The sequence below is a fragment of the Oncorhynchus tshawytscha genome, linkage group LG12, assembly GCF_018296145.1.
Source record: "Oncorhynchus tshawytscha isolate Ot180627B linkage group LG12, Otsh_v2.0, whole genome shotgun sequence".
Taxonomy (NCBI): Eukaryota; Metazoa; Chordata; class Actinopteri; order Salmoniformes; family Salmonidae; genus Oncorhynchus; species Oncorhynchus tshawytscha.
Window position 1 is genome coordinate 53127212 of NC_056440.1, and position 15043 is coordinate 53142254.

General features: G+C 40.9%; 1 protein-coding gene across 1 annotated transcript in view; it reads left to right on the top strand.

Moving 5' to 3' along the window:
- LOC112232151 (protein kinase C-binding protein NELL1-like) overlaps positions 1-15043 on the top strand; it is a 439953-nt gene that overhangs the window by 223793 nt on the left and 201117 nt on the right. The window contains exon 12 of the mRNA XM_042330745.1: positions 50-178. Coding sequence (XP_042186679.1) covers positions 50-178 — 129 coding nt within the window. The remainder of the gene's footprint in view (positions 1-49; positions 179-15043) is intronic.

The window sequence follows — 15043 nt, forward strand, 5'->3', positions numbered from 1 at the left end:
CAGTCAAATCCAGATTGTTGAGTCAGAACTTTGTCCCCCTCTCTCCCAGGCTACGACTTCTGTGCAGAGGGACTCATTTGTGGGGAAAATTCAGAGTGTAAAAACCGGAATACCAGAGCCGAGTGTGAGTGCAAGAGCGGCTTTGCCTCCATCCACGAGGACTCAACATACTGTGAAGGTAGGCGGCTGTGAACTATTTGACTGGGTCTTTGGGTAGAAGACTCTGGATGGGTATATAACGGGTAGACTTAGAGCTTGTTTTGTGTATGTAGAAGTTGAATTTCTTTATTGTAAAGAGGACTTAGGAGTAGAGTGAAGTTGCCCCTACACATGCTGATCTTGGGTAAGTTTAGCATTTTATCCCGCTATTGTTAAGGTTAGGATTGGAGGAGGGGAAGCTCATCCTAGATCTGTACCTAGATTCCTGAATTATCGGGAATTATATGATCTCTATGGTTGAGTGGACATGTGGATATGTGAGATGCCTGGCCCATTCCATACAGTAGATGCCTGAAACAGAGCTTGGATCATGAGAGTTTCAACTACCTCTGGGTTTAGTAGGACATTTCAGAAGCAAAATGTATTTGTTCAGTATTTGTATATATTTGTATTTGTTAGGGGTCCCCGTTAGCTCTTCCTGGGGTCCAAACACATTAAAAGATTACAATACATATAAAACAAAGGATAAAACAGTATATCATATAACATTATTACTCCACTACATATCTACAATACAAAATGTATAATACCACCATACAAAAATATAAAATATATGTGTGTACAGTGTGTGTGCTAGCGCTTGTGTGCGTATGCCTGTGTCTACCTTTGTTTGTGTTTCTTCACAGTCCCTGCTGTTCCATGAGGTTTATTTTTACCTGTTTTTTTCAATTCTGATTCTACTGCTTTCATCAGTTAGGTACCTGATGTGTAATAGAGTTCCATGTAGTCATGGCTCTATGTAGTACTGTGCACCTCCATTCGTGTGTTCTGGACTTTGAAGAGACCTCTGGTGTTATGTCTTGTGGGATATGCATGGCTGTGTACTAGTACTTTTAACAGACATGTCGGTACATTCAGCTTGTTACAAAAACATACAACACTTCTTACAAAAACAAGAAGTGATTAAGTCAATCTCCCTTCCACTTTGAGACATCAGAGATTGACATGCATATCATTGTTAGCTCCCCGTGTACTTTTAAGGGGCAATTCTTCTGCCCTGTTCCTAAGCCAATTGTAATTTCTCTAAGTCCCTCTTTGTGGCACCTGACCACACTACTGAACAGTAGTCCAGATGTGACAAAACAAGGGCCTGCAGGACCTGCCTTGTTGATAGTGTTGTTAAGAAGGCTACTGTTTTATCAATATGTTTTGACCATGACAGTTTACAGTCCAGGGTTACTCCAAGCAGTTTAGTCAACTCAACATGCTCAATTTCCACACTATACATTACAATATTTAGTTGAGGTTTAGGGTTTAGTGAATGATTTGTCCCAAATAGAATGCTTTTTATTTTATTCCTTGCCATCCATTCTGAAAAACTGCAGTTTTTTGTTAACTTCTTGGTGACAGGGGGTGACAGTATTTTCACGTATGGATGAAATGCATGCCCAAATTCAACTGCCTGCTACTCATCCCCAGAAGATAAGATATGCATATTATTAGATTTGGATTTAGATTTGGATAGAAAACACTGAAGTTTCTAAAAATGTTTGAATCATGTCTGTGAGTATAACAGAACTTATGTAGCAGGCGAAACCCAGCGGAAAAAACATTCAGATGTGGGGCTTTTTGAGTTTGGCGCTCGCATTTTCTCTGGCTTTTGGCCAGGTGACGCTAGCGTCCCACATATCCCAAGTGTTGCAGTCGTTTCAGTAACAGCTGACGTGTATCGTGTTGAGTCATTCGCATACATAGACACACTGGCTTAGTTGAAAAAGTAAGGGGCCTAAACCGCTGCCCTGGGGAATTCCTGATTCTACCTGGATTATGTAAGACATGTAACTCTTTATGCATAATATTACAGGGGGTGTAAATCCATAACACATTTGTTTTTCCATCAGCAGACTGTGATCTATAATGTCAAAAGCCACATTGAAATCTAACAAAACAGCCCCCACAATCTTTTCACCATACATTTCTCTCAGATAGTCATTTGTGTAAGTTCCCTGCTTGTTACATGTACTTCTGTCATCAATTTGTTTACTGTAAAATACCATTGAATCTGGTCAAACACCATTTTTTCAACAGTTTACTAAGGGTTTGTAACATCCAGTTTGTTAAACCCCGGTACCATGTCATTGATAGACAACAACAAAAAATTAACCTATTCTACACTTACTTTTCAGAATTCAAAATTACAATGCTTGTCTTTCATAATTTTTCCAGATATACTTGGATGTGTAGTGTCAGCGTTTGTTGCTGGCAAGTCATGCCTGACATTGCTAATCTTGCCAATGAAAAAATTAACATTAAAGTAGTTGTCAATATCAGTGGGTTTTTGATGAATGAGCCATCTGATTTAAAGATAGAGCTGAGTTTGCCTTTTTGACAGAAAATGTAATTTAAGGTGCTCTAAAGCTTATTACTATCATTCTTTATATAATTTATTTGTGTTTCATATTAAAGATTATTTTTATTTAGTTTAGTCACATGGTTTCTCAATTTGCAGTACATTTGACAATCGGTTGTGCTACCAGACTTATTTACCATACCTTTTGCCTCATCCCTCTCAACCATACACTTTTTTCAATTCCTCATCAATCCAAAGGGATTCAAAAGTTTTCAGTCATTTTCTTAATGGGTGCATGCTTATTAGTCCTGGAACAATTTTATAAATAAATTTATAAATGTATAAATGTGTCAAGTGCAGCGTCTTGTTGCTCCTCATTACACACCACAGACCAGCAAAATGTAATATTATTTACGTAATCAACATAATATTCACTACACAACTTCATGTAGGACTTCTTATACACTATAGTAGGCCCAAACTTTGAAACTTTGGTTTTCCTAGATATGGCTACTATAAAGTGATGACTACATCCGATGGATTTGGATACTGCATTAGTAATGTTGGCATGTTAGCATGTTGATGATTTCATTCCTGTGGTGTTTGTTACTACCCTGGTAGATTGACTGATAACCTGAACCAGGTTGCAGGCACTGGTTACAGTTTGAAGCTTTTTTTGAGTGGGCAGCTTGACAAAAGCCAGTCAATATTTAAATCATCCAGAAAATATACTGTACCTCTCTGTTGATATCACACACATTATCAAGCATTTCACACATTTGTCCAGATACTGAGTGGTTGCTCAACCAACGTTTTGAGATTAGAGGTTTAGTATGATACCTTGCGTCACTGCTTCATTGCTCCAGACCAGCGCAAGGTAGAGTTAGAGCACTGATTATGCTTTTGGGTTCCAAGGCGCTAATGTTTCTCAAACTGACAATGAATGTGCGACATAAACCAAATAGAAATTGATAATTGTGCACGACTTCAAAATGTAATTTCAATTAACTGAATGATGAGGATGAAGAAGTTGATTGAATTTAGGACAGTAATGTAAGAATTGCTATTCCTCTGTCCTGCACTCGCACACACGGAAAAATATACTTATTTTATTATTATTTCTCAACAGTATTACTTACTAAAAACTGTTGTTATGCTAAGGTTTTATTCTAAGAGAAATTCAAATGTTCAATTATATTCCAGGATATTCAAATGATATATGTGTTGACTGAATATAAGCAAGTGTCTGCTAAAAAGTACCAACATTCTATCTGATAGTGTTTAATAAAGAAATGTTTTGGTTACCCTGACCTGGACACCATGTATTATAGTCTATTAAAGGGAAATTATTACCACCGTCTCTTGCACATGTCATTTTCCATATCGATCCATAAAGATTTATTATGGGAATAAATATCACTGAATGACAGAAACATTGGAACAAAGTAGGCTAAATGAAGGTAAACACATTTTTGTTAACTGGAAAATATTCTTTGAAAATTAATGGAAGAGGCAAGTGGGAAGGGGGAAAAACAGCATTCAGAGGTAAAACAGGTTTTCAAACACTTGTTTTTCACTGTAGTACTGTTATACTGTAGCAGGTGTAGCCCATCATGCAAACAATGTTTTGTTTTGGCAGGGCAATAGACTCTTTACAGCCTGGCTACTATAGGTGTGAAAATCCCCCAATTTGTAATGTATTTGATGCTTAGGTACTATAAAGTGTTAAGTTTCTAACTCAAGACCACATGCAACCGCAAAATGTCGGAGAGCCATATAGATTGCAAAATAGTTTGGGAAGACATTCCATGGCACATGGTTTATGAATTGACAAGCTACTCTTCATAGCCCGGCTGCTGTAGGTGTGAAAATCCACCAATTTGGCCCTAACAGTTATTCATCAACATCTTTATGCTTCATTAATAAAATAACATGATAAAAGACATTCAAAATGCAGATGTTTATTTAATCTACATTTTATTTGCACTTCCCCCCAGCTTCAAGACCACGGTCATGTTATTCAGCACCATTATCGGATATTAGCAGGACAAAAGACTCTTGCCAAGGAGGGTAGGGGGAAATTGTATCGTCAAATGTAATTCTTAGTTAAGTTGGCTGTATCACAACCGGCGGTGGTTTGGAGTCCCTTAGGGCGGTGTACAATTGGCCCAGCATTGTCCAGGTTTGGCCGGTGTAGGTCATCATTGTAAATATGAATTTGTTCTTAACTGACAGTGGCACACCAGGCCAGTGCAGACAAAGCTACTGCCAGTGCTAACAAAGCTAATGGCCCAAACAAAAATAAGATATGACTCAACAACCAGCTGTTTGAGAGCTGTGCACTCTTTCTGCCCGACAGATTATCTATATGCTATACTGTATGAGTGCGTCATGCATGATAAAAAATATATATATAAATAAATACTTCACCAACGGCTTCAGGAATCCATTAGTTTTCTAAACAATTATATAGCCTAGATTTAAAATAGCATTATTACAATATTATTTTCCCTGGCCCAAGTGGACTACTTAGGGATGATCGATTGGCCTGGAGTTTTCCCAAAACCTCCCTGGGCCAGCAAACAGCTCTGTACGTCAAAAGCAGATCACATTTAGATTTGAGTCATTTAGCAGAAGCTCTAATCCAGATCGACTTACAGGAGCAATTACGGTTAAGTGCTATTCTCAAAGGCACATTGACAGCTTTTTCACCTTGTCAGCTCAGGGATTCAAACCAGCAACCTTTCGGTTACTAGCCCAATGCTGTTAACAGCTAGGCTACCTACCACACTATATCATAGACGGGCATTCCCGTGCTGTTCTTGCCTCTTCAGAAAGTTTATTTTTGGTCAATTGCACATTTGTTTTTGAATAGGCAAAATCATGACAATTACAAAATGTGAAACTAACGTGACCAGGAAAAAATAAAAAAAACAAAATCACTGGTCACGTTAATAAATGAAGGTCACGTTGTACAGCGCCTTATTTTCCTAAAGGAAACCCTGAGAGTTTTGTTTTTAATTGGAATAGAAACACCATAATATTAAATCAAATTAATTAAGCTACATTTCTTAAAATCAATCTCATGTACTATGTTCTTACAAAAAAGGTTTTATGAGGCGACGGTGGGCTTTTGGTTTCTCTCCATCTAAAAACAGAAATAAATCATTCTAAATAACATACTGGCTTTATTTACAAATTAGTAAGAATGTTTCACCTCATGTTCAAGAATGGCCTTTTTCTCGCTGACTTTTGGTTATTTGAAATCATTGCCAAAATATTGTCATTTTTTAAAACAAGCCATAGAAAGTTGGTTGCAATTTCAGTTTAATCCACCAGAAAAGACAGAACAAATAATACAACAAATATGGTGGTTAAACTCAAAAATACTAATTGATAAAAATATATAAATTGTAACCTTTAACAAATGGAAGGGGAAAGCGTAGCAGGCTGGGAATTCTGCTAATCTAAGAGGAGCTGTTAGCAGGAGAATATATATTGGTCATATTGGTCATGGCTACCAGGTGGCGCAGTGGTCTAGCACTGCATCTTAGTGCAAAAGGCATCACTACAGTCCCTGGTTTGAATCCAGGCTGTATCACATCTGATTGTGATTGGGAGTCCTATTGGGCAGTGCACAATTGGCCCAGAGTCGTCCGGGTTAGAGTTTGGCTGGGGTAGGCCGTCATTGTAAATAAGAATTTGTTCTTAACTGGCTTGCCTAGTTAAATAACAAGAAAATATGTGATCAATATATGTTGATGATTTCATTCCTGTGCTGTTTGTACATACTCTGGTAGTTTGACTGACAACCAGGTTGCAGGCACTGATTACATTGTTTTGCATGAGTGGGCAGCTTGATGAGAGCCAGTCAATATTTAAATCACCCAGAAAATATACTGTACCTCTCTGTTGATATCACACACATTATCAAACATTTCACGCATATTGTCTAGATACTGACTGTCAGCACTTGGTGGTCTATAGAAGCTTCCCACAAGAATGGGCTTAAGGTAAGGAAGATGAACCTACAGCCATATTGTGTCAACAGTATTTAACATGAGATCTTATTATTTTTTTGTTTCCAAAAAGTGTCAAAAAAGTCAATAAAAGTTATGCTAATGAAGTGGCAGTAGTCTTTAAACCATATAGAAAGTGATAAGAGCCATTGTACCATTTCCCTCTACCCCTTTCCCGTCTCCTTCTGTATTGTGTCCTGTGATGCCATTTCTCTTTACCCCCTCTCTCCCCCTTCTGTATTGTGTCCTATGATGCCATTTCTCTATGCCACCCTTCCTCCTTCTGTATTGTGTCCTATGGTACAATTTCCCTTTGCCCTCTTCCTTCCCTTCTTCTGTATTGTGTCCTGTGATGTCATTTCTAGTTGCCACCCTCATTCCTTTCTTCTGTATTGTGCCCTGTGGTGCCATTTCCCTTTACCCCACTGCGTCCTTCTTTATTGTGACCCTGCGGTGCCATTTCCTTTTTCTAACCTCCTCCATCCTTCTGTATTGTGTCATGTGGTGCCATTACCCTTTACCCCCTCCCTACCTACTTTTGTATTGTTTAATGTGGAGCCATCTTCCTTTACTCCATCCCTCCCTCCTGTATTGTATCCCTGTGTTGCCACCCCCACTCCCCCTTAATACTTCTGTATTGTGTCCAGTGGTGCCATTTCCCTTTACCCTCTCCCTCCCTGTATTTAAAATGTTTCCTGTGTTGCCATTCACTCTCTCCATCCTTCTATATTGTGACCCCATGGTGCCATTTCCCTTTCCCCACCTCCCTCCCTCATTCATTATTGTGTCCTGTGGTGCCATTTCCCTTTGCCACCCTCCTTCCTAACACATTGTGTCCTGTGGTACTATTTCCCTTCACCCCAATTCCCTCCCTCCTTCTGTACTGTGTCCTGTGATGGCATTTCCCATTACCCGACACCCCTACCTAATTCATGTTTCTGTATACTGTGCTGCCATTTCCCTTTACCCAACTCCCTCCTTCTTAAATGTTTCCCCGTGATGTAATTACCCCCCCTCCCTTCCTTCTGTATTATGTCCGTTTGGTGCCATTTTGTATTTATCTCCTCTGTCCTTTGTATTGTGATCATGATCTGCCATTTCCCTTTACCCCCTAACTCATTCTGTATTGTGTACTGTAGAACAATTTTGCTTCTTTAAAAATATATATATATATATATATATATATATATATTTAACCTTTATGTAACTTGGCAAGTCAGTTAAGAACAAATTCTTATTTACAATGATGGCCTACCCCGGACCAACAGCCTGGATTCTAACCAGGAACTGTAGTGACGCCACTTACACTGAGATGCAGTGCCTTTGACCACTGCGCCACTTGTGAGCCAGCTTTACCCCATTCCCTCCCTACTTTGTATTGTGTCCATGTGGTGCCATTTCCCTTTACCTCCCCCATCCTTTCTTTATTGTGTCCCTGTGGTGACATACGCCTTTACCCTCCTCATTCATTCCCTCTGTATTGTGTCTTGTGATACCATTTCCCTTTACCCCAATCCCTCTGTCCTTCTATATTGTGTCCCCATGGTGCCATTTCCCTTTCCCCACCTCCCTCCCTCATTCATTATTGTGTCCTGTGGTGCCATTTCCCTTTGCCAGCCTCCTTCCTAACACATTGTGTCCTGTGGTACTATTTCCCTTCACCCCAATTCCCTTCCTCCTTCTGTACTATGTCCTGTGATGGCATTTCCCATTACCCGACACCCCTACCTAATTCATGATTATGTGTACTGTGCTGCCATTTCCCTTTACCCCCATCCCTCCCTCTGTATTTTGTCATGTGGTGCCATTTCCCTTTATATCCCTCCCTCTGCATTGTGACCCTGTGCTGCCATTTCCCTTTAACCCCCTCCCTCCTTCCCTCCCTCTGCATTGTATCATGTGGTGCCATTTCCCTTAATCCCCCTAACTCTTTCTGTATTGTGTCCTTTGGCACAATTTTGCGTTACCCCATTCCACCCCTCCTTCTGTATTGTGTCCTGTGATACCATTTCCCTTTACCCAATTCCCTCTCCCCTTCTGTATTGTGTCCCTGTGGTTCCATTTCCTATTCCTCCCTCCCTCTGTATTGTGTGTTGTGGTGCTATTTCTCTTTACCTCCTTCCCTCCTTCTGTTTTGTCTCCTGAGGTGCCATTTCCCTTTGCCTTCCTTCTGTATTGTCACAGTGGTACCATTTTCCTTGTCTCCTGACGTGCCATTTCCCTTTGCCTTCCTTCTGTATTGTCACAGTGGTGCCATTTCCCTTTATCCCCCTCCCTCCTTCCCTACTGTGTCCCTTTGGTGCCATTTCCCCTCCTTCCCTACTGTGTCCCTTTGGTGCATTTTCCATTACCATTACCCCCTCCCTCCTTCCTTCTGTATTGTGTCCTGTGGTGCAATTACCCCTTATCCCCCTAACTTCTTCTCTATTGTGTCCTGTGATGCAATATTCCCCTTCCCTCTGTACAACCCTCCCATCCTCTGCACTGTGTCATGTGGTGCCAATTCCCTTAACCCCCCCTAACTCCTTCTGTATTGTGTCCTCTGGTACCATCCCCTTTCACCATCTCCCTCCTTCTATATTGTGGCCTGTGGTGCCATTTCTCTTTACCCCCTCCTTCCCTACTTCTGTATTGTGTCCCTTTTGGTTCCAAATTAGTTGCAAAATGAATAGGAAATATAGACAAGACGTTGACAATGTTATAAATAATGATTTTGAATTGAAATAATAATTGTGCCCTTCAAACTTTGCTTTCGTCAAAGAATCCTCCATTTGCAGCAATTATAGTCTTGCAGACCTTTGGCATTCTAGTTTTCAATTTGTTGAGGTAATCTGAAGAGATTTCACCCCAAGCTTCCTGAAACACCACCAACAAGTTGGATTGGCTTGATGGGCACTTCTTAAGTACCATACTGTCAAGCTGCTCCCACAACAGCTCAATAGGGTTGTGATCCGTTGACTGTGCTGACCACTCCATTATAGACAGAATACCAGCTGACTGCTTCTTCCCTAATACCCTGCTTCTTGCATAGTTTGGAGCTGTGCTTTGGGTCATTGTCCTGTTGTAGGAGGAAATTTGCACCAATTAAGCGCTGTCCACAGGGTATGGCATGGTGTTGCAAAAGGGAGTGATAGCCTTCCTTCAAGATCACTTTTAGCCTGTACAAATCTCCCACTTCACCACCACCAAGCACCCCCAGACCATCACATTGCCTCCACCATGCTTGACAGATGGTGTCAAGCATTCATCCAGCATCATCCTGTCTGAGATATGGCTTTTTTTGCAACTCTGCCTAGAAGGCAGCATCCCGGAGTTGCCTCTTCACTGTTGACGTTGAGACTAATGTTTTGCGGGTAATATTTAACTTCTTGATGCACCCATCCCTTTAGCGGGATAATTTTGTCAACATCCGCTGAATTGCAGAGTGCCAAATTCAAATTAAATTACTAAAAATATTGCATTTTCATGAAATCACAAGGGCAATATAGCAAAACACAGCTTAGCTTGTTGTTAATCCACCTGGCGTGTCAGATTTCAAAGAAGCTTTTTGGCGAAAGCATACCAAGCGTTTATGTAAGGACATCTCTCTCAGCAGACAAAACATTACAAACAGCTAGCAGGGAAGTAGATTGGTCACGAAAGTCAGAAAAGCAATAAAATGAATCGCTTACCTTTTATGATCTTTCGGATGTTTGTACTCACGAGACTCCCAGTTACACAATAAATGTTCCTTTTGTTCCATAACAATGATTTTTATATCCAAAATACCTCAATTTGGTTGGCGCGTTATGTTCAGAAATCCACAGGCTCAAGCGGCACGACCGGGCAGACAAAAATTCCAAATAGTATCTGTAAAGTTCGTAGAAACATGCCAAACCTTTTTTATAATCAATCTTCAGGTTGTTTTTACAATATATAATCGATAGTATCTCAACCGGTCTGTAGCTTCTTCAATAGGAGAGAGAAAATGTCTGCTCCAAGCTGTTGCGCATGCAAAACGCTGCTGGCACCCAGCCATCCAATGACCAAATGTGATATTTCTCGCTCATTTTTCAAAAAAAGCCTGAAACGATGTCTAAAGACTGTTCACAACATGTGGAAGCCATAGGAAAAGGAATCTGGTTGATATCCCTTTAAATGGAGTGAAGGTAGGCAATGGAACAGAGAGCTTTCAGGAAAAACAGCACTTCCGGGTTGGATTTTCCTCAGGTTTTCGCCTGCAATATCAGTTCTGTTATACTCACAGACAATATTTGGACAGTTTTGGAAACTTTAGAGTGTTTTCTACCCATTCTGACAATTATATGCATATTCTAGATTCTGGGTCTGAGAAATAGGCAGTTTCATTTGGGTATGTTTTTCATCCAAACATCAAAATACTGCCCCCTACACTCAACAGGTTAATGAAGCTGCAGTTGAGGACTTTTGAGACATCTATTTCTCAAACTTGACACACTAGTGTACTTGTCCTCTTGCTCATTTGTGCACCGGAGCCTCCCACTCATCTTTCTATTCTGGTTAGTGCCAGTTTGCACTGTTCTGTGAATGGAATAGTACACAGCATTGTAGGAGATCTTCAGTTTCTTGGCAATTTCTTGCATGGAATAGCCTTAATTTCTCAGAACAAGAATAGACTGATGAATTTCAGAAGAAAGTTATTTGTTTCTGGTCATTTTGAGCCTGTAATCGAACCCGCAAATGCTGGCGCTCCAGATACTCAACCAGTCTATAGAAGGGAAGTTTCATTTCTTATTTAATCAGAACAACAGTTGTCAGCTGGAATAAAATAATTGCAAAAGGGTTTTCTAATGATCAATTAGCCTTTTAAAATTATCAACTTGGATTAGCTAACACAACGTGCCACTGTTTCCAGCTACAATAGTCGTTTACATCATTAACAATGTCTATACTGTATTTCTGATCAATTTTAATGGACAATTCTTTCTTTTTTTTCAAAAACAAGGACATTTCTAAGTGACCCCAAACTTTTGAACGGTAGTGTATGTATGTATCTACAGTGCCTTGCGAAAGTATTCGGCCCCCTTGAACTTTGCGACCTTTTGCCACATTTCAGGCTTCAAATATAAAGATATAAAACTGTATATTTTGTGAACAATCAACAACAAGTGGGACACAATCATGAAGTGGAACGACATTTATTGGATATTTCAAACTTTTTTAACAAATCAAAAACTGAAAAATTGGGCGTGCAAAATTATTCAGCCCCTTTACTTTCAGTGCAGCAAACTCTCTCCAGAAGTTCAGTGAGGATCTCTGAATGATCCAATGTTGACCTAAATGACTAATGATGATAAATACAATCCACCTGTGTGTAATCAAGTCTCCGTATAAATGCACCTGCACTGTGATAGTCTCAGAGGTCCGTTAAAAGCGCCTAGAGCATCATGAAGAACAAGGAACACACCAGGCAGGTCCGAGATACTGTTGTGAAGAATTTTAAAGCCGGATTTGGATACAAAAAGATTTCCCAAGCTTTAAACATCCCAAGGAGCACTGTGCAAGCGATAATATTGAAATGGAAGGAGTATCAGACCACTGCAAACTACCAAGACCTGGCCGTCCCTCTAAACTTTCAGCTCATACAAGGAGAAGACTGATCAGAGATGCAGCCAAGAGGCCCATGATCACTCTGGATGAACTGCAGAGATCTACAGCTGAGGTGGGAGACTCTGTCCATAGGACAACAATCAGTCGTATATTGCACAAATCTGGCCTTTATGGAAGAGTGGCAAGAAGAAAGCCATTTCTTAAATATATCCATAAAAAGTGTTGTTTAAAGTTTGCCACAAGCCACCTGGGAGACACACCAAACATGTGGAAGAAGGTGCTCTGGTCAGATGAAACCAAAATTGAACTTTTTGGCAACAATGCAAAACGTTATGTTTGGTGTAAAAGCGACACAGCTCATCACCCTGAACACACCATCCCCACTGTCAAACATGGTGGTGGCAGCATCATGGTTTGGGCCTGCTTTTCTTCAGCAGGGACAGGGAAGATGGTTAAAATTGATGGGAAGATGAATGGAGCCAAATACAGGACCATTCTGGAAGAAAATCTGATGGAGTCTGCAAAAGACCTGAGACTGGGACGGAGATTTGTCTTCCAACAAGACAATGATCCAAAACATCAAAGCAAAATCTACAATGGAATGGTTCAAAAATAAACATATCCAGGTGTTAGAATGGCCAAGTCAAAGTCCAGACCTGAATCCAATCGAGAATCTGTGGGAAGAACTGAAAACTGCTGTTCACAAATGCTCTCCATCCAACCTCACTGAGCTCGAGCTGTTTTGCAAGGAGGAATGGGAAAAAGTTCAGTCTCTCGATGTGCAAAACTGATAGAGACATACCCCAAGCGACTTACAGCTGTAATCGCAGCAAAAGGTGGCGCTACAAAGTATTAACTTAAGGGGGCTGAATAATTTTGCACGCCCAATTTTTCAGTTTTTGATTTGTTAAAAAAGTTTGAAATATCCAATAAATGTAGTTCCACTTCATGATTGTGTCCCACTTGTTGTTGATTCTTCACAAAAAAATACAGTTTTATATCTTTGTTTGAAGCCTGAAATGTGGCAAAAGGTCGCAAATTTCAAGAGGGCCGAATACTTTCGCAAGGCACTGTATATGTATACATTGCACTGGAGTAATACTCTCGACCGCTACTACTCTAACTTCCGTGATGTGTACAAAGCTCTCGCCCGCCCTCCCTTCGGCAAATTCGACCATAACGCCATCTTGCTCCATCCGACTTATAGGCAGAAACTCAAACAGGATATACCAGTGATAAGAAACATTTCACGCTGGTCTGACCAATCGGAAGCCATGCTTCAAGATTGTTTTGATCACGCGGACTGGAATATGTTCAGGTCAGCCTCAGAGAACAACATCGACCTATACGCTGACTTGGTGAGTGCGTTTATAAAGAAGTGGAGATGTTGTACCCACTGTGAAAACTGAAAGCATGAACCACCGCATTTAACCATAGAAAGAGGTCTGGAAATTTGGCTGAATATAAACAGTGTAGTTATTCCCTCTGCAAGGCAATCAAACAAGCGAATTTCCGGTACAGGGACAAGGTGGAGTCGCAATTCAACGGCTCAGTCATGAGACGTATGTGACAAGGTCTACAGAAAATCACGGACTACAAAAAAGAAAATCATCCACGTCACGGATACGGACATTTCCTGTAGTTGTTGACCAGGTTTGCACACACTGCAGCAGGGATTTTGGCCCACTCCTCCATACAGACCTTCTCCAGATCATTCAGGTTCTGGGGCTGTCACTGTCGCTGGGCAATACGGACTTTCAGCTCCCTCCAAAAATGTTCTATTGGGTTCAGGTCTGGAGACTGGCTAAGCCGCTCCAGGACCTTGAGATGCTTCTTACAGAGCCACTCCTTAGTTGCCCTGGCTGTGTGTTTCGGATCGATGTCATGCTGAAAGACTCATCCACGACCCATCTTCAATGCTCTTACTGAGGGAAGGAGGCCAAGATCTCGCGATACATGGCCTGATCCATCCTCCCCTCAATACGGTGCAGTCGTCCTGTCCTCTTTGCTGAAAAGCATCCCCAAATAATGATTTTTCCACCTTCATGCTTCATGGTTGGGATGGTGTTCTTGGGGTTGTACTCATCCTTCTTCTTCCTCCAAACACGGCGAGTGGAGTTTAGACCAAAAAGCCCTATTTTTGTCTCATGAGACCACATTTTCTTCTCCCATTCCTCCTCTGGATCATCCAGATGGTCATTGGCAAATTTCAGACGGGCCTGGACATGCGCTGGCTTGAGCAGGGGGACCTTGCGTGCGCAGCAGGATTTTAATCCATGACGGCATAGTGTGTTACTAATGTTTTTCTTTGAGACTGTGGTCCCAGCTCTCTTCAGGTCATTGACCAGGTCCTGCCGTGTAGTTCTGGGCTGATCCCTTACCTTCCTCATGATCATTGATGCCCCACAAGGTGTCTATGACAGCTAGCCTGCTGTAAAAATGCTTTTCCTCTGCTAAATGTGGAGGCTAATGATGACACAGATCTAAGGATTTATTTTCAATTTTCTGATTAGCTAATCATAGGTTAAGTGGCCAAGTCTCCGATGGGATTCCGCATTGCACACGTAACCTACAGTTCTTCATCATTCTCGCCGCCAACAGAGAGAAGACTGGGAAGAAACCACCATTTACCTACCTCTAGGCTGCTAAACATACTTCTTTGGTTTGTCATTTTATTGTTTTTTCATGGAATTTTTATTGTAATTTAAATACATTTTTCCAGAAATAATTCTACCAGCTCTGTATATTCTCAAGTTGAAAAAGGCACTCCCCCGGCACTAGACACCTGGTACCCTACCTCTGTGTCCTGCCACTCTGTCCTAAATAGTCCTGCACTATCTGATGTCTTGTTTCCCTGTGTCCTGTCCACCTTATTCCTATTCCTCTGTCCTCTCCTCAGATATTGTAACGCTTTTGAGCTAGAGCGGGACATAGCTGAACATAGACC